The following is a 22,201-nucleotide window of genomic DNA, read 5'->3' as shown; positions in this document are numbered from 1 at the left end:
TTTATGCCATGTCTTTTGCTAATAGCATGTGATGGATAGAACTACAGCCCTCCATAAAAAGATCCTTATCTGCCCTTTTGCGTCCATTTCTAACTTTCCAAAGAACGGTCATAAACTCCCTAAAAGCCTCATGCCTTCACAAATATGTTTTGTAGCAGGCTCTGGACGTCCGGGCGCCACGGACCTGTCCCATTGAAATTCACAGAAACACACAGTCATCTCATTGGCTTCCTGCCTAACAAGCCCCATCCTCTGCTTTGTTGCCGGTCATCATTGCTCTGTCCATAGCAGCGGCGTCTCCTCGCCGCTAGTCAGCCTACCTGGACGCGGCCGCCGACCGACCGGCGCCATCCAACATGTCTGCACTATGAGACTGAGGAACTCCGTAGTCCGCAAATGTTTTCACCTAGGTTCTGCAGGAAAAACGCTCCCCTCGGCCCTCATCCGTTGTACAATTTTACTGCAGTTGTTTAAATCGGAACCCTCTTCCTTTGAACGCAGGTAAACTTACCACTATTCCTTCACTAGAGCAGACAAGCAAGATCGTTAATTACTGCCAACCATTTCATCTTATGAATGACGTCAGGTCGTATCCAGGTATAGCAACCAAGTAATAAAGATCAACTTCCCTAACCTCTTGATGACTGGGTGTTGTGTGATGTCCTTAGGTTAGTTAGGTTTAAGTAGTTCTAAGTTCTAGGTGACTGATGACCATAGATGTTAAGTCCCATAGTGCTCAGAGCCATTTGAATCATTCAACTTCCCTAAGAACATTACGAAGCATAACACCAAATCAGAAGTGAGATTGCCCTAGAATGTTTCGCCGTTTACACTTAGACAAAACTAAGCGAAAAAAACCACGCTAGTAAACCATGTTTATACAGTCTCTGTTGGACCCAGTAGCTTTGCTACTATGATATTTTGTTTTCCACTTCTGACAACATCAACGACCTAGCAGTTGTAGCATTGAAATTACTCGGTATGCATAAGTTACTGCAAATAAACGATTTGCAACATTTAAACATAAATGTGCCCAAAATGAGAACCGAGTGAGGTTGCGCAGTGGCTAGGACACTGGACTCGCATTCGGGAGGACGACGGTTCTATCCTGCGTCCGGCCATCCTGATTTAGGTTTTCCGTGATTTCCATAAATCGCTCCAGGCAAATGCCGGGACGGTGCCTTTGAAAGGGCACGGCCGACTTCCTTCCGTGTTCTTCCCTAATCCGATGAGACCGATGACCTCGCTGTCTGGTCTCCTTCCTCAAAAAAACAAGGCAACCCAACACAAAATGAGAATTCACGGAACGTTGTTACTTTCTTCTGTCATTTCTATGTTATTGAAACATTTATATATTATAGATACAATTATTTGAATTCTCTTGAATTCTCAGATCATTTGAAATGCATCCTTGATAAAGTGCGTTGAAAAACAAATTTTGTGTTAATGCTGGCAAATTAACTTTTTCTATGTGGATGCCGTATATCATGTACAAAAACCTATGACGCAAAATGTTTTGCATTACAAAACCTGCAGTATAAAATCATCAAACCGCAACTGTAACCGTCAAAATTGTGTGGAATTACCTAAAGAGCGCATTTAAATGTATTGTTCAATAAAATAGTTGCATTATCATTAGGAATCTGTACATTTCCGCTATTTTCTTTACACAGAGATTGCGTTTGTCTAACTCTGCGTCTTTCACTCTGACCCGTTAGCGTTCTCTTCCTATGTATAGCCTAAAACAAATATAATTTCCCTATAATGAGGGAATTCGGATGTCGTAGTTGTTCAAATGAAGAAATGAAGAATTAGGAGCTTGCTTCAAATTTTCTGGCAAGAGTGACAAATGACCAAAAAGTTTTTCTTACAGAAAAGAAAGCGAAATAACGACGCCAATGTACAACGTTAATTACAGACTTCGATACTACGATTTTTGATTTCCACTGTTGACAACGTCATCGAACTAGCAGTTGTCGCATTGTATCTGCTTGGCATGTGTGTGTTACTGCAAATGAACCATGTAAACATGAACTTCTCTAGAATGCATGTTCACCAAACGTTGTTACTTTCCTGTGTCATTTCTACCATAGCATCTGATCGCTAAGTAGGACAGAAGTTGATAGAACTTCAATTTTCGATGTTCACGTATTGCAGATTTTAATGTATTATGAGGAAGCTATCGTCTGAGTTTCAATACGAAATCATCTGCTTCGTTCTACCATTCATAACGGCTACGTACACATATCAAAAATGGTTCAAATGGCTCTAAGAACTATGGGACTTAACTTCTGAGGTCATCAGTCCCCTAGAAGTTAGAACTACTTAAACCTAACTAACTTAAGGGCATCACACACATGTATGCCCTAGGCAGGATTCGAACCTGCGACCGTAGTGGTCGCGCGGCCGTACACATATCATTTTTTCTTTGTGCACATCTATGGGAAAGTACCTTTCGGATTACATAAACTCCACTGGTCTTCTTATATAATTTATATTAAGAATCGGTACTTTATTTTCGTGTTCACGTATTAATATTGTGATGTTACTAGCTGTTATTGTGGTAAGTCACAGGCGAATCGTGGGCGAGGGTTCCCGGGAGGCATCACATACTTTAGTGGGACGAGTCCGATTTACAGTAAAAACTAATCGAATCCTTAAAAGTTGCCTTGGAAAATGTTTATGTGTGATCTAGTATGAAATGTGAGACCGTGTGAATCATTTTAATGTGGCTTCAGTAGTGCTCTAAACTTAATTAGAATCCGGAAAACTCGCCGTGATTAATGATGGTAAACTGACACTCAGAACCGTTCCCTGATTTTTGGTTTCATGAATATACATAAAATCAAGGGACATCCCTATATTTCACGACGTTATTTCTGTAGAACTGAATTCTTTCCCATTCGCTATTTCGTTAAGCACTGTTTCCTACCTGCATGTCGAAGCCTGCGGCCACTGGAGTAAAACCGATCGGGACATCAGATATGAGACGTCTTTAGGAGGAGTGAGATAAGCAAGTTGTCTCCAGTTGTGCTAGGAAATTTTGGAAATTTGTGGTAAGGACTATGGGATAGCCGGCCGGTGTGACCAGCGGTTCTCGGGGCTTTAGTCTGGAACCGCGCAACCGTTACGGTCGCAGGTTCGAATCCTGCCTCGGGCATGAATGTGTGTGATGTCCCTAGGTTAGTTAGGTTTAAGTAGTTCTAAGTTCTAGGGGACTGATGACCTCAGATGTTAAGTCCCATAGTGGTCAGAGGCATTTGAACTATGGGACCAAACTGCTGAGGTCATCGGACCCTAGGCTTACGCAGTACTTAATCTATCTTAAATTAACTTACACTAAGGACAACACACACACCCATGCCCGGGGGTGGACCCGAAACTCCGACGGGGTGAGCCGCGCGAAACGTGACAAGACGCCCTAGACCGCAAGGCTACCCTCCGCGACGTTGTGCTAGGGAAAGTGATCGCGGACATTACTTACTCAAATCCATCATGTTTGTTAATCTCGCCACATATTTAAGGTGAGAAGTGACATTTATTGTAACTCACTGTGTAGTTTACGAGGGGCAAATTTAAGAAAATAAAAAATAAACGACGCACCGCAAAGGGACGGAAGTCGGTAGACGTGACGTACATGTAGAGACAAACAAATGATTACAATTTCGGAGAAACTGGATGGGTCATTCAAGATAAAGATCTTGACAAATGGAGCTACTCAGTAACGAAGCGATCTACCTCTGTCCCTTACGCAAGCTTGGAGTCTCACGACTGGAGCATAATTTTCTTCAGTGATGAGTCGCCCTTCGAACTGAACCCCGATGACCAGCGAGACGCCTCGATCGGCGGTGAGATACCAATCTGACAGTCACCCGCTGCACGGACTAACAACCGGAAATGATGGTCTGGGGTGCCATTTCTTTCCATAGTAGAACCCCTTTGGTTATTATCCGGGGCATCCTAAAAGCACTGCGGTACGTCGCCGATATTCTACGCCGCAGTTTCATGTCCTCCATGGCAAGCCATCCTGGACTTACATTTCAGCGAGATAATGCCCGCCCGCTTACGGCGAGAGTTTTTACGGCTTGGCTTCGTGCTTGCCAAACCCCGCTTTGGTAAGGAAGGTTGCCATATCTTTCCCCAGTTGAGAACGTTTGGAGCATTATGGGCAGGGCACTTCGATCATCTCGGAATTCTGAACATCTAACGCGCCACTTGGACAGAATGTGGTGCCATATCCCTCAGGAGGACATAGATCAGTTCTATCAATCAGTGCGAAATCCAGTAAGGGACAGAGGTCGATCAACACGTCATTGTTTTGCTCAATTTGTGATGCACTTTGTTGTGATTGAATCGTCGAACTGTTCTGACATTTTTTAATAATTTGCTTGTTTGCACGTTTAAACCACATCTACCGATTTTCGCCCATTCGGATAATTCCTTCGTAGTGCGCCGTTGTTTTTCTTATTGTCTTAGAATGTATTACAAGTTTCCTAGGAGTGATTATTTTATGTCAAGTGCTCTTATTTTTGTCCGCAGCTCGTGGTCGTGCGGTAGCGTTCTCGCTTCCCACGCCCGGGTTCCCGGGTTCGATTCCCGGCGGGGTCAGGGATTTTCTCTGCCTCGTGATGACTGGGTGTTGTGCTATCCTTCGGTTAGTTAGGTTTAAGTAGTTCTAAGTGCTAGGGGACTGATGACCATAGCTGTTAAGTCCTATAGTGCTCAGAGCCATTTGAACCATTTTTTTGCTCTCATTTTACAAATGCAAATCACTCATGACTTCAGCAGTAACGACGGCAGGTATAAATAAGAAGAAAATACTTTTGCGTAGATTTATCACGACTTATATTAAAATGAACAGCGATATTGCAAAATACTGATTTATGGTACATACATTGTTTCTGTTAGAACATGGCACAGTATAAAAACTTATTTTCTCAGTGTGAGGATATACGTTGAGTACATCAGTTAATGAAGAGGAGGTTTTTACATCATCTCAAGAACAGCTATAGGAATCGCGAAGTGCATTTTTTTTCATCATTTTTTGACAGTACGTAACAGCAGTTTCTGGGAAAGTTTCACAAAAACCATCCACAAACAGTATGAGACATCATTATGAAATCAAAATGCGAGACGTAGTCATCAAGTCTAATTACCCCCTCGAAAAAATAAAATTACTAAATTAATTTTTATACGTTTGCGAAGGTGCATGTCGGCAGTCGTACAACACATTAAAATCACCGGGCGACAGAAGCAACACAGTGTGACGAAAGAGCAGGCAAAATAACACGACAAAGTGATAAAATGTCATATCGTGTGGTAATTCGTCTTTTGCAACAGCGGAAATGCTACGGTTGTGTCAGACCTTCACAGGGACCTAAAGGAATCGTCCGGATTGGCCTGAGAAATCTGCAACATTTCCGCTGACGCAGGAAACGAATCACTACACGATACGACACTTTATCATGTTGTTTTGCGTCCTCTAGCGTCACACTAAGGTACTTCCGTGGTGCAGAGATTTCAACATGTACAGATGTTGCAGAGATCTACCTGGAAACGAACATAAAAAAAAATCAGTTAAGTAATTTTATTTTTTCGGGATGATAATCAGAACTTTATTCCAGTCACACTTCAGCCGTCCGTCCAGAGGCGTTCGGCGCAGGTGCCGGGCCCGTCCCACCACTCGTTTATGTCGGGGTACCACTTGGTGGGGTATTCGTCGTGCAGGAGCGCACACAGCCGGCAGAAGAAGTGCGTGTTGATGAACTCGCCGGTGCCCTTCCACGCGAAGTAGGCGTTGTACTGGTCGTCGTGGGCGTCCAGGAAGTGGAGGTAGCGGGCCAGCTCCTCCGGGGATCCGAAGTGCTCGGCCAGCAGGTAGGAGCCGCGCGGCGCGCTCAGTGCGTAGTCTGCCGGGCGGGCTCCCAGCGCCACGGGCAGGACCCGCCGCGACAGTCCGTTCACGAACAGCTTCTCCGTGATGTAGTCGCGGCAGTTGCAGTTCTCGAACGACAGGTAGAATTTGTAGTCCCTGTCCACCATCTCGGGGCACCTGGGGTCCTTCCTTGGACACTCCAGCTTGCCACACAACCCGTATATGTCAACCTGAAAATTTATTTCTCACATTGAAGCCTAGTGTCTGGATAGCTTAACCCTGTCGTGGTCGATACTACACAGGTTACCACAAAAGCAATTTGAAGTTTTGAGCGTTAGGACGTCTGTATCTCACATCTGTCTAATGCTAACATGTGGTCAGGTGCTTTCGAAACTTAGAGAAAAATATGACGGACAACAGGTTGGATATACAGGGTGTTACAAAAAGGTAAGGACAAACTTTCGGGAAACATTCCTCACACACAAAGAAAGAAAATATGTTATGTGGACATGTGTCCGGAAACGCTTACTTTCCATGTTAGAGCTCATTTTATTACTTCTCTTCAAATCACATTAATCATGGAATGGAAACACACAGCAACAGAACGTACCAGCGTGACTTCAAACACTTTCTTACAGGAAATGTTCAAAATGTCCTCCGTTAGCGAGGATACATGCATCCATTCTCCGTCGCATGGAATCCCTGATGCGCTGATGCAACCCTGGAGAATGGCGTATCGTATCACAGCCGTCCACAATACGAGCACGAAGAGTCTCTACATTTGGTACCGGGGTTGCGTAGACAAGAGCTTTCAAACGCCCCCATAAATGAAGGGCAAGAGGGTTGAGGTCAGGAGAGCGTGGAGGCCATGGAATTGGTCCGCCTCTACCAATCCATCGGTCACCGAATCTGTTGTTGAGAAGCGTACGAACACTTAGACTGAAACGTACAGGAGCTCCATCGTGCATGAACCACATGTTGTCGTACTTGTAAAGGCGCATGTTCTAGCAGCACAGGTAGAGTATCCCGTATGAAATCATGATAACGTGCTCCACTGAGCGTAGGTGGAAGAACATGGAGACCAATCAAGACATCACCAACAATGCCTGCCCAAACGTTCACAGAAAATCTGTGTTGATGACGTGACTGCACAATTGCGTGCGGATTCTCATCAGCTCACACATGTTGATTGTGAAAATTTACAATTTGATCACGTTGGAATGAAGCCTCATCCATAAAGAGAACATTTGCATTGAAATGAGGATTGAAACATTGTTGGATGAACCATTCGCAGAATTGTACCCGTGGAGGCCAATCAGCTGCTGATAGTGCCTGCACACGCTGTACGTGGTACGGAAACAATTGGTTCTCCCGTAGCACTCTCCATACAGTGACGTGGTCAACGTTACCTTGTACAGCAGCAACTTCTCTGACGCTGACATTAGGGTTATCGTCAACTGCACGACGAATTGCCTCGCCCATTGCAGGTGTCCTCGTCGTTCTAGGTCTTCCCGAGTCGCGAGTCATAGGCTGGAATGTTCCGTGCTCCCTGAGACGCCGATCAATTGCTTCGAACGTCTTCCTGTCGGGACACCTTCGTTCTGGAAATCTGTCTCGATACAAAAGTACCGCGCCACGGCTATTGCCCCGGGCTAATCCATACATCAAATGGGCATCTGCCAACTCCGCATTTTTAAACATTGCACTGACTGCAAAACCACGTTCGTGATGAACACTAACCTGTTGATGCTACGTACTGATGTGCTTGATGCTAGTACTGTAGAGCAATGAGTCGCATGTCAACACAAGCACCGAAGTCAACATTACCTTCCTTCAACTGGGCCAACTGGCGGTGAATCGAGGAAGTACAGTACATACTGACGAAACTAAAATGAGCTCTAACATGGAAATTAAGCGTTTCCGTGTGTGTGTGAGGAATGTTTCCTGAAAGTTAGGCCGTACCTTTTTGTAACACCTTGTATACTGAGGTGACAAAGTCATGGTATACCTACATGCATATATAAAAACGGCGGTAATAACGCTTACACAAGGTATAAAAGAGAATTCCATAGGCGAATCTGTCATTTGTACTTAGGTATTTCAAATGAAAAGGTTTCCGACGTGATTAAGGCCGTACGGCGGGAATTAACACATTTCGAACGCGGAGTGGTAATTGGAGCTAGATGTAATGAACATTCCATTTCGGAAATCTTAGAAAATTCAATATTCCGAGATCTACAGTGTCAAGAGCGTGCCGAGGACACCACATTTTAGTCATTACCACTCACCACGTGCAACACAGTGACCGACGGCCATCACTTAACGACCGAGAGCAGCCGCGTTTGCGTAGAGTTGTCGGTGCTGACAGACTAGCAACACTGCGTGAAGTAACTGCACAAATCAATGTGGGACCAACGAATTTATCCGTTAGCACAGTGCGGCAAAATCTGGCGTTAAAGGGCTATCGCAGCAAACGACCAACACGAGAGCCTTTGCTAACAGCACCACATAGCCAGCAGCGTCTCTCCTGAGCTCGTGGCCATATTGCTTGTACCTTAGACGACTGAAAAACTGGGACCTAGTCAAATGAAGAAGCGGACCTCGGGGAAGATCAGTCTGGATTCCGTAGAAATGTTGGAAAACGTGAGGCAATACTAACCTTACGACTTATCTTAGAAGAAAGATTAAGAAAAGGCAAACCTACGTTTCTAGCATCTGTAGACTTAGAGAAAGCTTTTGACAACGTTAACTGGAATACTCTCTTTCAAATTCTGAAGGTGGCAGGGGTAAAATAAAGGGAGCGAAAGGTTATTTACAATTTTTACAGAAACCAGATGGCAGTTATAAGAGTCGAGGGAAATGTAAGGGAAGCAGTGGTTGGGAAGGGAGTGAGACAGGGTTGTAGCCTCTCCCCGATGTTATTCAATCTGTATATTGACCAAGCAGTAAAGGAAACAAAAGAAAAATTCAGAGTAGGTATTAAAATCCATGGAGAAGAAATAAAAACTTTGAGGTTCGCCGATGACATTGTAATTCTGTCAGAGACAGCAAAGGACTTGGAAGAGCAGTTGAACGGAATGGACTGTGTCATGAAAGGAAGATATAAGATGAAAATCAACAAAAGCAAAACGAGGATAATGGAATGTAGTCGAACTAAGTCGGGTGATGCTGAGGGAATTAGATTAGGAAATGAGACACTTAAAGTAGTAAAGGAGTTTTGCTATTTGGGGAGCAAAATAGCTGATGATGGTCGAAGTAGAGAGGATATAAAATGTAGACTGGCAATGGCAAGGAAAGCGTTTTTGAAGAAGAGAAATTTGTTAACATCGAGTATAGATTTCAGTGTCAGGAAGTCATTTCTGAAAGTATTTGTATGAAGTGTAGCCATGTATGGAAGTGAAACATGGACGATAAATAGTTTGGAAAAGAAGAGAACAGAAGCTTTCGAAATGTGGTGCTACAGAATAATGCTGAAGATAAGGTGGGTAGATCACGTAACTAAAGAGGAGGTATTGAATAGGATTGGGGAGAAGAGAAGTTTGTGGCACAACTTGACTAGAAGAAGGGATCGGTTGGTAGGACATGTTTTAAGGCATCAAGGGATCACAAATTTAGCATTGGAGGGCAGCGTGGAGGGTAAAAATCGTAGAGGGAGACCAAGAGATCAATACACTAAGCAGATTCAGAAGGATGTAGGTTGCAGTAGGTACTGGGAGATGAAGAAGCTTGCACAGGATAGAGTAGCATGGAGAGCTGCATCAAACCAGTCTCAGAACTGAAGACCACAACAACAACAGTCAAATGAGTCCCGATTTATGTTGGTAAGAGCTGATGGTAGGTTTCGAGCGTGGTGCACACCCCACAAAGCAATGGGCGCAAGTTGTGAACAAGACACTGTGTAACCTGGTGGTAGCCCCATAGTGGTGTGGGCTGTGTTTACATGGAATGTACTGGGTCCTCTTGTCCAATTATAACGATCATTAATTGGAAATGGATACGTTTTGCTGTTTGCAGACCATTTGCAGCCATTCGTGTACTTCATGTTCCTAAGCAAAGATGGAATGTTCATGGATGACAATGCGCCATGTTACTGGGCCACTATTTTCGCGACTGGTTTGAAGAACGATCTGGACAGTTCAGGTGAGTGATCTGGACACCCAGATCGCCCGACATGAATCCCATCCAACATTCATGGAACATAATTGAGAGTTCGTCCTCCACATCCTACACCGGAAACACTTTCGCAGTTATGGGCGGCTATAGAGACAGCATGGATCAATATTTCTATGGGGGACTTCGAAAGACTTGTTGAGTCCATTGTTGCTGTGGTCTTCAGTCCTGAGACTGGTTTGGTGCAGCTGTCCATGCTATTCTATGCTGTGCAAGCTTCTTTATCTACCAGTACTTATTGCAACCTACATCCTTCTGAATCTTCTTAGTGTATTCATCTCTTGGTCTCCCTCTACGATTTTTACCCTCCAAGCTGCCCTCCAATACTAAATTGGTGATACCTTGATGCATCAGAACATGTCCTACCAACCGATCCCTTCTTCTTGTCAAGTCGTACCACAAACTCCTCTTCTCCCCAATCCTATTCAATACCTCCTCATTAGTTATGTGATCTATCCATCTAATCTTCAGCATTCTTCTGTAGCACCACATTTCGAAAGCTTCTGTTCTCTTCTTTTCCAAACTATTTATCGTCCATGTTTCACTTCCATACATGGCTACACTTCTTACAAATAGTTTCAGAAACGACTTCCTGACACTGAAATCTATACTCGATGTTAACAAATTTCTCTTTTTCAGAAACGCTTTCCTTGCCATTGCCAGTCTACATTTTATATACTCCCTACTTCGGCCATCATCAGTTATTTTGCTCCCCAAATAGCAAAACTCCTTTACTGCTTTAAGTGTCTCATTCCATAATCTAATTCCCTCAGCATCACCCGACTTAATTCGACTACATTCCATTATCCTCGTTTTGCATTTGTTGATGTTCATCTTATATCTTCCTTTCATGACACAGTCCATTCCGTTCAACTGCTCTTCCAAGTCCTTTGCTGTCTCTGACAGAATTACAATGTCATCGGCGAACCTCAAAGTTTTTATTTCTTCTCCATGGATTTTAATACCTACTCTGAATTTTTCTTTTGTTTCCTTTACTGCTTGGTCAATATACAGATTGAATAACATCAGGGAGAGGCTACAACCCTGTCTCACTCCCTTCCCAACCACTGCTTCCCTTACATTTCCCTCGACTCTTATAACTGCCATCTGTACATATTGTAAATAGCCTTTCGCTCCCTGTATTTTACCCCTGCCATCTTCAGAATTTGAAAGAGAGTATTGCAGTCAACATTGTCAAATTTTGTGGACTATACTGACCAAGAGGAATTTCAATCTTTTCTTCATTAGTATATAATTTATTATTTTTCACTGTAGTACACTCCTGGAAATTGAAATAAGAACACCGTGATTTCATTGTCCCAGGAAGGGGAAACTTTATTGACACATTCCTGGAGTCAGATACATCACATTATCACACTGACAGAACCACAGGCACATAGACACAGGCAACAGAGCATGCACAATGTTGGCACTAGTACAGTGTATATCCACCTTTCGCAGCAATGCAGGCTGCTATTCTCCCATGGAGACGATCGTAGAGATGCTGGATGTAGTCCTGTGGAACGGCTTGTCATGCCATTTCCACCTGGCGCCTCAGTTGGACCAGCGTTCGTGCTGGACGTGCAGACCGCGTGAGACGACGCTTCATCCAGTCCCAAACATGCTCAATGGGGGACAGATCCGGAGATCTTGCTGGCCAGGGTAGTTGACTTACACCTTCTAGAGCACGTTGGGTGGCACGGGATACGTGCGGACGTGCACTGTCCTGTTGGAACAGCAAGTTCCCTTGCCGGTCTAGGAATGGTAGAACGATGGGTTCGATGACGGTTTGGATGTGCCGTGCACTATTCAGTGTCCCCTCGACGATCACCAGTGGTGTACGGCCAGTGTAGGAGATCGCTCCCCACACCATGATGCCGGGTGTTGGCCCTGTGTGCCTCGGTCGTATGCAGTCCTGATTGTGGCGCTCACCTGCACGGCGCCAAACACGCATACGACCATCATTGGCACCAAGGCAGAAGCGACTCTCATCGCTGAAGACGACACGTCTCCATTCGTCCCTCCATTCACGCCTGTCGCGACACCACTGGAGGCGGGCTGCACGATGTTGGGGCGTGAGCGGAAGACGGCCTAACGGTGTGCGGGACCGTAGCCCAGCTTCATGGAGACGGTTGCGAATGGTCCTCGCCGATACCCCAGGAGCAACAGTGTCCCTAATTTGCTGGGAAGTGGCGGTGCGGTCCCCTACGGCACTGCGTAGGATCCTACAGTCTTGGCGTGCATCCGTGCGTCGCTGCGGTCCGGTCCCAGGTCGACGGGCACGTGCACCTTCCGCCGACCACTGGCGACAACATCGATGTACTGTGGAGACCTCACGCCCCACGTGTTGAGCAATTCGGCGGTACGTCCACCCGGCCTCCCGCATGCCCACTATAAGCCCTCGCTCAAAGTCCGTCAACTGCACATACGGTTAACGTCCACGCTGTCGCGGCATGCTACCAGTGTTAAAGGCTGCGATGGAGCTCCGTATGCCACGGCAAACTGGCTGACACTGACGGCGGCGGTGCACAAATGCTGCGCAGCTAGCGCCATTCGACGGCCAACACCGCGGTTCCTGATGTGTCCGCTGTGCCGTGCGTGTGATCATTGCTTGTACAGCCCTCTCGCAGTGTCCGGAGCAAGTATGGTGGGTCTGACACACCGGTGTCAATGTGTTCTTTTTCCATTTCCAGGAGTGTATTTGGGCTTAAAAAAGTCCACAAGTGATAGAAACGTAGGCTTGCCTTTCCTTGTTCTATCTTCTAAGATACGTTGTAGGGTCAGTATTGCCTCACATGTTCCAATATTTCTAAGGAATACAAACTGATCTTCCCCAACGTCGCTTCTACCAGTTTTTCCAGTCGTCTGTAAAGAATTCGCTTTAGTATTTTGCAGCCATGACCTATTAAACTGATAGTTCGGTAATTTTCACATCTTTCAACACCTGCTTTCTTTGACATTGGAATTACTATATTCTTCTTGAAGTCTGAGAGTATTTTACCTGTCTCATACATCTTGCTTACCAGGTGGTAGAGTTTTGTCAGGAGGAGCTCTCCCAAGGCTGTCAGTAGGTCTAATGGAATGTTGTCTACTCCTGAGGCCTTGTTTCGACTTAGGTCTTTCAGTGCTCTGTCAAACTCTTCACGCAGTATCATTTCATCTTCATCTACATCCTCTTCCATTTCCATAATGTTGTCCTCAAGTACATCGCCCTTGTATAGCCCCTCTATATACTCCTTCCACCTTTCTGCTTTCCCTTCTTTGCTTAGAATTGGGTTTCCATCTGAGCTCTTGATATTCATGCAAGTGGTTCTCTTTTCTCCAAAGGTCTCTTTAATTTTCCTGTAGGCGGTTTCTATCTTACCCCTAGTGAGATAAGCCTCTACATCCTTACATGTGTCCTCTAGCCATCCCTTTTTAGCCATTTTGCACTTTCTGTCGATCTCATTTTTGAGACATTTGGATTCCCTTTTGCCTGCTTCATTTACTGCATTTCTGTATTTTCTACTTTCATCAATTATATTCAATATATCTTGTGTTACCCAAGTAGAAAACATTGCTGTGCGGTACGTCAAAGCTGTCTTCAAATGTTTTGTTGAAAACGTTTGTGCGATATTTTATGTTTCTCATTGTCAGGAGAATAAATGCATTATGGTACTGATCTGTTATACTTTATGCATAATTTTCATAGTGAAAAATCGTTCTAATGTTAATAAATTACGTCTGAAAATCCTAGGTTCACATGGAAACATGAATCTAGTTAGATTTGAGGGACACACGTGTCGCACTTCACATGTTTTGAAAATCGATCAGCATAAACTTTTTACTAGTGAAAATGATTTATTTATGCAAAGATAGACAGTTTTTGAAATTTTTGTTTTTTATATATATTTAAAAGAAAAACAAATTTTAACCATGAGAGGATTAAATATACCATAGAACCCACCTATTTGCGAGTGGTACCCTTTCTTCCTGAAGTACTAGTGCCTTATAGTTTGCAGGAGAGCTTTGTGAAGTTTGGAAAGTAGGATATCAGATATTGTCTGAACTAAGGCTCGTGAGTTTTGGTCTGGTAGCTGAATTGTCACAGAACTTGACCACGAAAGGCAAAGATCCAGGGTTCGAGTCATGGTCCAGTACACAGTTCTAATCTGCCAGGAAGTTTCACAACAGATACACTGGGTGCAGAGTGAAAATTCATTTAGGAATTAAATGATTGTTTGCGTGTGTCTGTCTACAGTCCTGGTACACATTGCAGTCCTATCAAAGGGCATTCGAGAATCAGAGATAACGACATTGTTGGTTAATTAGCAAAGAGTGGCATCACTGAAGGACATTTCTTCGTATGCCTGCCATATACAAACCTTGTAACCACTATAATTAACGTACTGATTCTGGGAAACCTCTCAGATGACAAAATTTCAAAACACTGCACGGTTTGAACACTTCATTCCAAAAAGAACAGTTCGAAGTTAGAATTTTCATGACGACATAGAACAATAATCGTAAGAATGAGAAATGGACTTATCTGTACATCTCTAAAGAATCTAAATCTTAACCTTCCCGTACAGCAAAGATCAGCCCTCAGAAGTAGCAGATCTAAATCACTTTCCGCTCGGATGTTTCCAGTTTGTCGGCCAGCAGGCCAAATTTTATAACGCAAACGTCAGATTGGGAATTCCCCTATCCACAACTGTCAGCAACCTTGCCTCTTAGTCAATAATGTATGCCCACATCGCAAGATACTTTCAAGAGATGGACATTTATCTCTAAATCCCAAGATGTGAAGACACCGAACGACAGAAATTACAATACTTAATCAACTCCAAAGATACACACATCCCACTCCTACCAAAAGATGAAACCATATGCAGCCATTTTATAATAGGTTACTTGTGTACAGTGTTAATATCCTGCCTGATTAGTTATTTAATTCCAGTGATGAACTCCATAAAACTTACTCCAGGGAAAAGTGATTCTCAGCTACCAACATTTTCAGCACAAGAATAAGAAATATGATCTCATAGGCTTCCACAGCGTGATTGATCAACAGTATGTTTCAGGGTATTCTGAGGAGTTGTTCTCGACAATCGACAAAATATTGTCCTTAAAATTGAAATAAAATGTCAGAACCCTTGGCAGAACGCACAGAAGCACAATACTGAAGAATATGAAAGTTTACATGTGTGTAATATTTATAGTGCTAACATGTGAGTAAGAAGTATTGTGATGTATCGAAAATTCGTTATTAACATAATAAATTATACAGTGTGTCCCACAAAGGGACTTACACACCGATTAAACTTCAATAACTTAGGAGGTAATAATGATAACCTTATCCAGTTGTGATTATATCATGCTCTCATGACTAATGAGTACAGCTGAGTATTTGTTATTATTTTGTGTATTTTCAGTTGCTAGTAACTACATGTAAATAACAAGATGGCTGTAAACTTGACCTTGGAGCAGAGAAAGTGGATTTTGAAGTGTTATTGGAAATGTGGAAAAGCAAAACAAGCACAGAGACAGTCACAGGCAGAGTTTGATACCACACCACAGTCATGTGCAGCAATAACGAAATAACGCTCCAATTTGAGAGGGAAGTAAGTGTGCATGATCTGAAGAATGGACGGTGTGGTGGGAAGAAAGCAGTAGTGGATGAAAGAGGGGTGGACATAGTGCTACAAGCTTTAACAAGATCCCCAAAGAAGTCTACACAGAAACCTGCGTACGAATCAGATGCCAGCAAATCAAGTGTTAACTGGATTTTAAAGTAGGCAAAGTGAAACCCTACATTCACAAGTTACTTCATGTGATGAATGAGGACGATCGGAATAAGCGCCCCGGGTTTTGTGAATGTAGAGAGTGAAAATCACATATTGGACATATTGCCTCTATAACGTGCTTTCTTCCAGGAGTGGAAGTACTGCAAGGTTCACAGGAGAGTTCCTGTGACGTTTGGAAGGGAGGAGACGAGGTACTGGCTGAACTGAACTATCTTTATTTGGCTTTTTACCTTGATAAAAAAAATTTAATCCAATAATTTTCTCTAAATTATCATTATCTTCTGAAAATATTTTAGTGTACCTATCTGGACAAGTAATTTTATATTTATAATCTCAAAGTACTAAGACCTTATTGCCATATTTACTTGCTGACATTTCTGCCTTTGAAATATTGTAAGTTTTTTTTTCAGTTCTAATAATTAAGTGAACACTTCTGCACAAACTTTATTGTAAATGTTAACTTCACTTACTAGATTTTCAACACAACCATTCATTTTCATTTTGTTTTGCTTTTATTTATATGGAAAAATTAGATTTTCGTAAATTAAAACATTTGTCAAACTCTAATTTGTAAAATCCAAATTTTTTCAGTTTCTGTCTTCTCTGACTTTAATAAAATATTTCAAAAGGAAATGTAAAAATAAAGATAACACTTTTATAAATTTTCAGGTTCTATATTCATTTACACTATGTAATTAAAAATTTTCAGTTAAAAATCTATGTTTTGAATCATATGTTAAATTCATTTTACCATACATAATTACATATACCATTGTATCCATAGGTATATTAAAATTGTTTTTTGTTTTCTCATTAACAGTAAATAAGTAAAACTCTATGTTATTCACGAGTTATTAAGAAAAGATTTTATTGATTCATTTTTAAAATCACTGTTACACAGGCACCATTGAAGTCAATCAAATTATCATTTTCATCAGTGAGAGTAATTTTTAAAATTTGAAAAGTATCAAAAATTGGAATTTTTATTTGGTAATTTCGTTAATAAATTATTGGTTCTCCATATTCAGCATTTGGTTTAAATGAATAAATAATATTAGTTTCTCTATGAAAATGATTATTATGTTTAACAAACATTCCATCAGCTAAATAAAAAATAATATTTATTAATTAAGGTAGAATAATTTTAGGAACATTAATAGGAATTGTGTTTTAATTAGCTTCAATAATTTGATTACTAAATCTTAAATTTTGGTCAATACAATCTTCTTTATCCATAAATAATTTAATATCACTTTCAACTTTATTTAAAATTTTATCTTCTTTAATGTGTATTTTTTTTACTAAATAATTGTTTCTAAATTTTGTGGACTATACTGACCAAGAGGAATTTCAATCTTTTCTTCATTAGTATATACTTTATTATTTTTCACTGTAGTATTTGGGCTTAAAAAAGTTTTATAAAACCAGCTAGTTAAACATTTTTATAGGTTTCTTTTATTGGAACAGATTAATTATCATTAAGTTGATATAATCTACTCATTTGTATTAATAAAATTGCATAAATAAATAACAGATTGGAAAGCAAAAATAAAAAATTAACAAATATACATGGTAAACGTTTATGAAATTCTATTCAGTGTTTAGTAATAGGACCAAGTGGTTGTGGAAAACAATATTAATCATTGATAATTATAGTCTAGCTCCAAGATGGTTAAAATTGAAAAAATTAATCTGTTGTACATGTACTGTAAAAGTTTAGATCAACCAAAATATCAAGATTGAAGACAAAATTAATGAAAAATTGCTACTTTTACTGAAAATAAATAATGAAATTGTTCTGTTAGAGGACTGTGAAAATAATTGAGTTGTAGGTTTTATTGATTTCTTTCTTGAAAATCAATATATAGTTAGAGAATATTTTGCTCGAGGCAGACATAAAGGAACAGATTGTTTTTACTTGCCTTAGACTTATTCAAACATACCAAAAGAATTAGTTAGAGATAATCGTAATTTTTAAATGTTTTCAGTCAAGGTGACACAAACCTAAATCATTTTTATCATGAATTTTTTGGGGGGATTTAAAATTAGACGATTTTAAAAATATTTGATCTAAATGGTGGAATAAAGATGAATTTGGTTTTATAACAGTAGATATGAAAACAAAAATTAATGATACTAAATATAGGGAATAGATTAGGAATTTTTTAAACATTACACATTAAACATGAAAACGTTTAACATAAATGTTATACATAAAAACATTGCATATAAAAATGATGAAAGTGAAACATAAAAGTTTTGAACATTGAAATGTTCAATGTAAATGATGAGTGTAAAATAAAGAAATTATTATTGTCTTTTTAATCTTACAAAATGTTTTCAAAATGTGGCGCACAAGTCGTAAAGGAGGTAAATGGTATACAAAAGTAAAAGAACAATTAAATTAAGAGTTTAAAGAATGAAAAGTAATGAGAACAGATAATGAAAAATTTTAAAAAGGAAATCAACCAGATAATAATGCAACAATTAAAGAAGGAATTGAAAGGTTTAGGTGATATTGTTTTGAAAGCTACTGAAGAAAATATAGAAGCTGAAAAACAAATGATTCCTTATAATCAACATTATTTAGAAGAATCTAACAATATTCTAACAATTAAACAGTAGGATAGTGATAAAATATACTATACATTAAAGGAATCAGAAATAAATGATTTACTGAATAAATATGAAGAATTTAAAAACAGAAGAAATCAAAAGAGAAAGATGTTGAAAATATAAATATAAGTGAAAGAATGTTAAAACGTATCAATCATAGTGAACCTTGTATTTTTGTATTAAGACCTGTTGGTAATTTTATATATATTAGTAAATATCCACCTGACTTCATTGGTGATAAATTAAAAATTGGTGAAAAATAATATGAAGGTACTGATGAATTAATGAATCTTTTAACTAAAAAACAAATTGCTTTGGATGATTTAGCTAAGAATTGGATTCTCCTTGCAAAATTTTGCCTGAATTTTATTCGACTCAATTGCTGTGTGTTCTGATAATAATCCAAATAACATTAAATCAAGTAAAGGAATAAATATTATTATCTGACATAAATAAATGTTGGAACTCATATCACTAGTTTTTCAGAAAGAAATCTTAATGATTCATACAAAATTTTGATGAAAGGTTAGTAAAAAAAATATTCAGAGAAACCAATTGAATGTATTTCATGAATGATGTTGATTGGTTAATAGATAAATTAACATTAATCCATAGAGAAGAACTAGCTGAAAATAAAAATTATCATAATGAAAACTAAAAATAATGAAAATGTTTGGTATTAAATTTAACGATTTTATAATTAACAATCTAAATGGAATTCAATATTTTATTGTAATTTTGGATAGTTATCACATACATTGTGGGAAAGTGAATATAGAAAAGGTTTAGTTAATGATGCACTTAATAATTTACTATTTGAAATGCGTATACTTGGGCTACAATTGGTGTGGCTCTGGGACTAAAGTAAATGAAAGATTAGCACTTGAAGATAAGGGAATAAATTCATTAGATCAAAAATGTAAGGAAATGATATTTATAGACATAATAAAGAATTACAAAAAGACATAAAGCTGTTAAGAAAATTCAATTAGTTGGAAAAGGAAGAATGTATGTTTGAGATTCTTCAGTTGGTGAAAAATTAACAGCAACTGCAGTTAGAAGAATAATCTATGGAAAGCGAAAATTAGGACTTGGATGAAATGATGATGAAAATGGATGGTATTATAAAAAATTCTTTCTTAATTTTTGATCAACATAACTGAAAAACTTCAGTATAAATTGCACTAAACACCAAATTGATAAGATAAAACCAAAATGAATTAAAATTAAATTAAATAATGAACAATTGTACAGTATTGATACATTTTTAACAGTTGTATAAAAAGGAAACAAGATAAAAAACTGGTGGAAATTTGCATATTGTATTTGTTATTACTTTTTGAAAAAAATTATTGAATATTTAATGAAGAAAAAAGGAGCAACACATGAAGGTGGATTTTTAACATTACTATTGATTACATTACCATATTGAGCCACTATTGGTTAACTTTCTGGTGGATCTGCAGTAATTGGAATGCAGTTATAATCAAGACAAAAGCCAATAAAGAATTAGAAGAACAAAAAAGACATAATTTAGCAATGGGTATAAAGCAATTCGATGTAGAAAAAAATTCAAAGAAGTACTTAAAATTTTAATAATACTTTATCTAATTTTGACATAGAAGTTATAGTTAACAACTGAACATTAAATGTTTTCGTGGCATTTTTATGATTGATGATTTTCCTCATAAATCAAAAATTTAGAATATGAAATAATAAATTTAGATATATTTGATCATGTTGGTACTCTCTGGATTTGTTATTATAAAAATACGAAATTGGTTTTCGATTCATATTGGAGGAAATATTCCAAAAAACTACTAAATTATAAAGGAGAAATGGTTTATATTCTAACAATGAAAGGATACAAAAGTTTAACGAATTTATTTGCAATCATTTGCTTTTTATTTATTTTAAAACTATGATATATGAATCATAAGTTTAATGAAATTTTAAATCTAATAAATGAATATTTTTGGAGATTTGTTACATGCTAAACTCAATACCAATTGAGAAAAAATCAAAGATATTGAGATATTAGAAGCAAAAATTTATAATGAACTTGTTTCATAATTTGTAGATTTTCAATCAAAAACCACAGTTTTCAATCAAAAATTACAAATATTCAATCAACAATAGATCCAAACTTCTTCTTTTCCTTATGTTGTCAGAAATTTCTTCTATCTTGGTATACTGTTCCTGGTTGGCTCGGTTTCTAAATTGACCATCTTCTGTTCTTGGAGGTCCTAATATTCTACTGAGAATCTTGCATTCTATCAGTTCTAGCCTCTTGGTCACTCCGGTTCTTGCTAAGTTGAGAGTTTCTGCTGCATATAGAGCTTCAGGGCGGGTTATAGTTTCGTAATGTTTCAATTTAGCATTCATCGAAATATTCTTCTTATTGTAAGTACTGATAGTTTATATGCTAATTTCATTTTATTCATTCATGCTCCTATTGCTTCTTTTTCAGTCAGTCTAATGTCTATATATTATCCAAGGTATTTGAATCACTCCACCTTCTGAATTTTACCTCCTTCTATTGACATCCATGTAGGAGCTGTCATGATATTTGTCATATATTATGTCTTCTCAATAGAGATCTGTAGGTCTGCTTTAGCTACCTGTCTCTGCAGTTCTGTGGTTTGGTTAACTGCCTCTGCTAATGATTTGGACAAGATCACAGTGTCATCTTCGAATGCTACATAATCTACCTGTACTACTTTATTCTTACACCACAGTTGTATTTCACCCAGTCCTTTCATTCCTTGTCGCCACTCTCTGATCACCTTATCAAGGACACAGTTAACAGCAAAGGGGAGAGTCTGTCTCCCTGTTTCACCCCAGTTTTAATCTTGTAGGCCTCCAACAGCTTTCCTCTTAACTTGACCTTGGATGTTGTGTTGCTTAGGATCTGTTTAACCAGTTCACTGGATATTCCATACAAAAATCATCTTCCCTAAAATTTGGAACAGTGTGTGTCTGTCTATAGAATCATAGGCTTTCTTGAAGTCTATGAATGTAAGAACAAACTTTTTGCTCCTCTGTTTTTGATAAGCGATTATCAGTTTTAGATTCAGGATCTGTTCTAAGCCCGATCTCTCCTTCCTGAAGCCTCCTTGGTACTCATCCATTTGTGGATTTAGTTGTTCTTCCACTCTATTCAGCAGCGCTTTCAAGAATACCTTATAGGTCACAGGTATTAAAGAAATTCCCCTGTAGTTCCCAGGTTCCATCTTATCACCTTTCTTGTGTATAAGATGTATTAGTGCTGATGTCCAACCTTCTGGAAGCTACTCTTCTTCCCAGATTTTTCATATAATTTGTGTTAGTTCTATGATCACATTCTTCTTTGCATACTTCTGGGATGATCCCATCTTCCCCAGGTGCTTCGTTATTTTTCAGGGTTCTTGTAATGTTCCATACCTCTTCTATAATTGGTGGTTCCAAGTTGGGGTTTGGTTCTTTCTCATTGTAATTGAATGTCTCTTCATGGCGTTTCACAATTCAGGAGGTCTTCAAAGTATTCCTCCAAAATCTCACTGTTTTCCATGTCTCCATACACTATCTTTCCTCCTCTATTCTTACAGCTGACGTTTGGAGGACCATATCTACTGAAGCTGGTTTTGACTGTTTTATAGAAATTTCATATGTTGTTCTTCCAGAAGTAGTCTTCTCTTTGATTTACATATTCTTGCAAAATATATCCTATTGAGATTTCTGAAAGTTGTAGCAGTGGCTTTCCTTACTTCTTGAA

At 39.3% G+C, this 22,201-nt stretch overlaps 1 protein-coding gene across 1 annotated transcript in view; it reads right to left on the bottom strand.

Annotated features, from left to right (window-relative positions):
- Positions 1–5,631: 5,631 nt before the first annotated feature.
- Positions 5,632–22,201, bottom strand: part of LOC126232736 (glycoprotein 3-alpha-L-fucosyltransferase A-like) — an 80,396-nt gene continuing 63,826 nt past the window's right edge. Inside the window, exon 5 of the mRNA XM_049942817.1 lies at positions 5,632–6,105. Within this exon, the coding sequence (XP_049798774.1) occupies positions 5,632–6,105 (474 nt within the window). The remainder of the gene's footprint in view (positions 6,106–22,201) is intronic.

Source organism: Schistocerca nitens, chromosome 1, assembly GCF_023898315.1.
Source record: "Schistocerca nitens isolate TAMUIC-IGC-003100 chromosome 1, iqSchNite1.1, whole genome shotgun sequence".
NCBI classification, from domain to species: Eukaryota; Metazoa; Arthropoda; class Insecta; order Orthoptera; family Acrididae; genus Schistocerca; species Schistocerca nitens.
The sequence above is the reverse complement of the archived record's forward strand: the minus strand, read 5'-3'. Positions and strand labels throughout refer to the sequence as shown.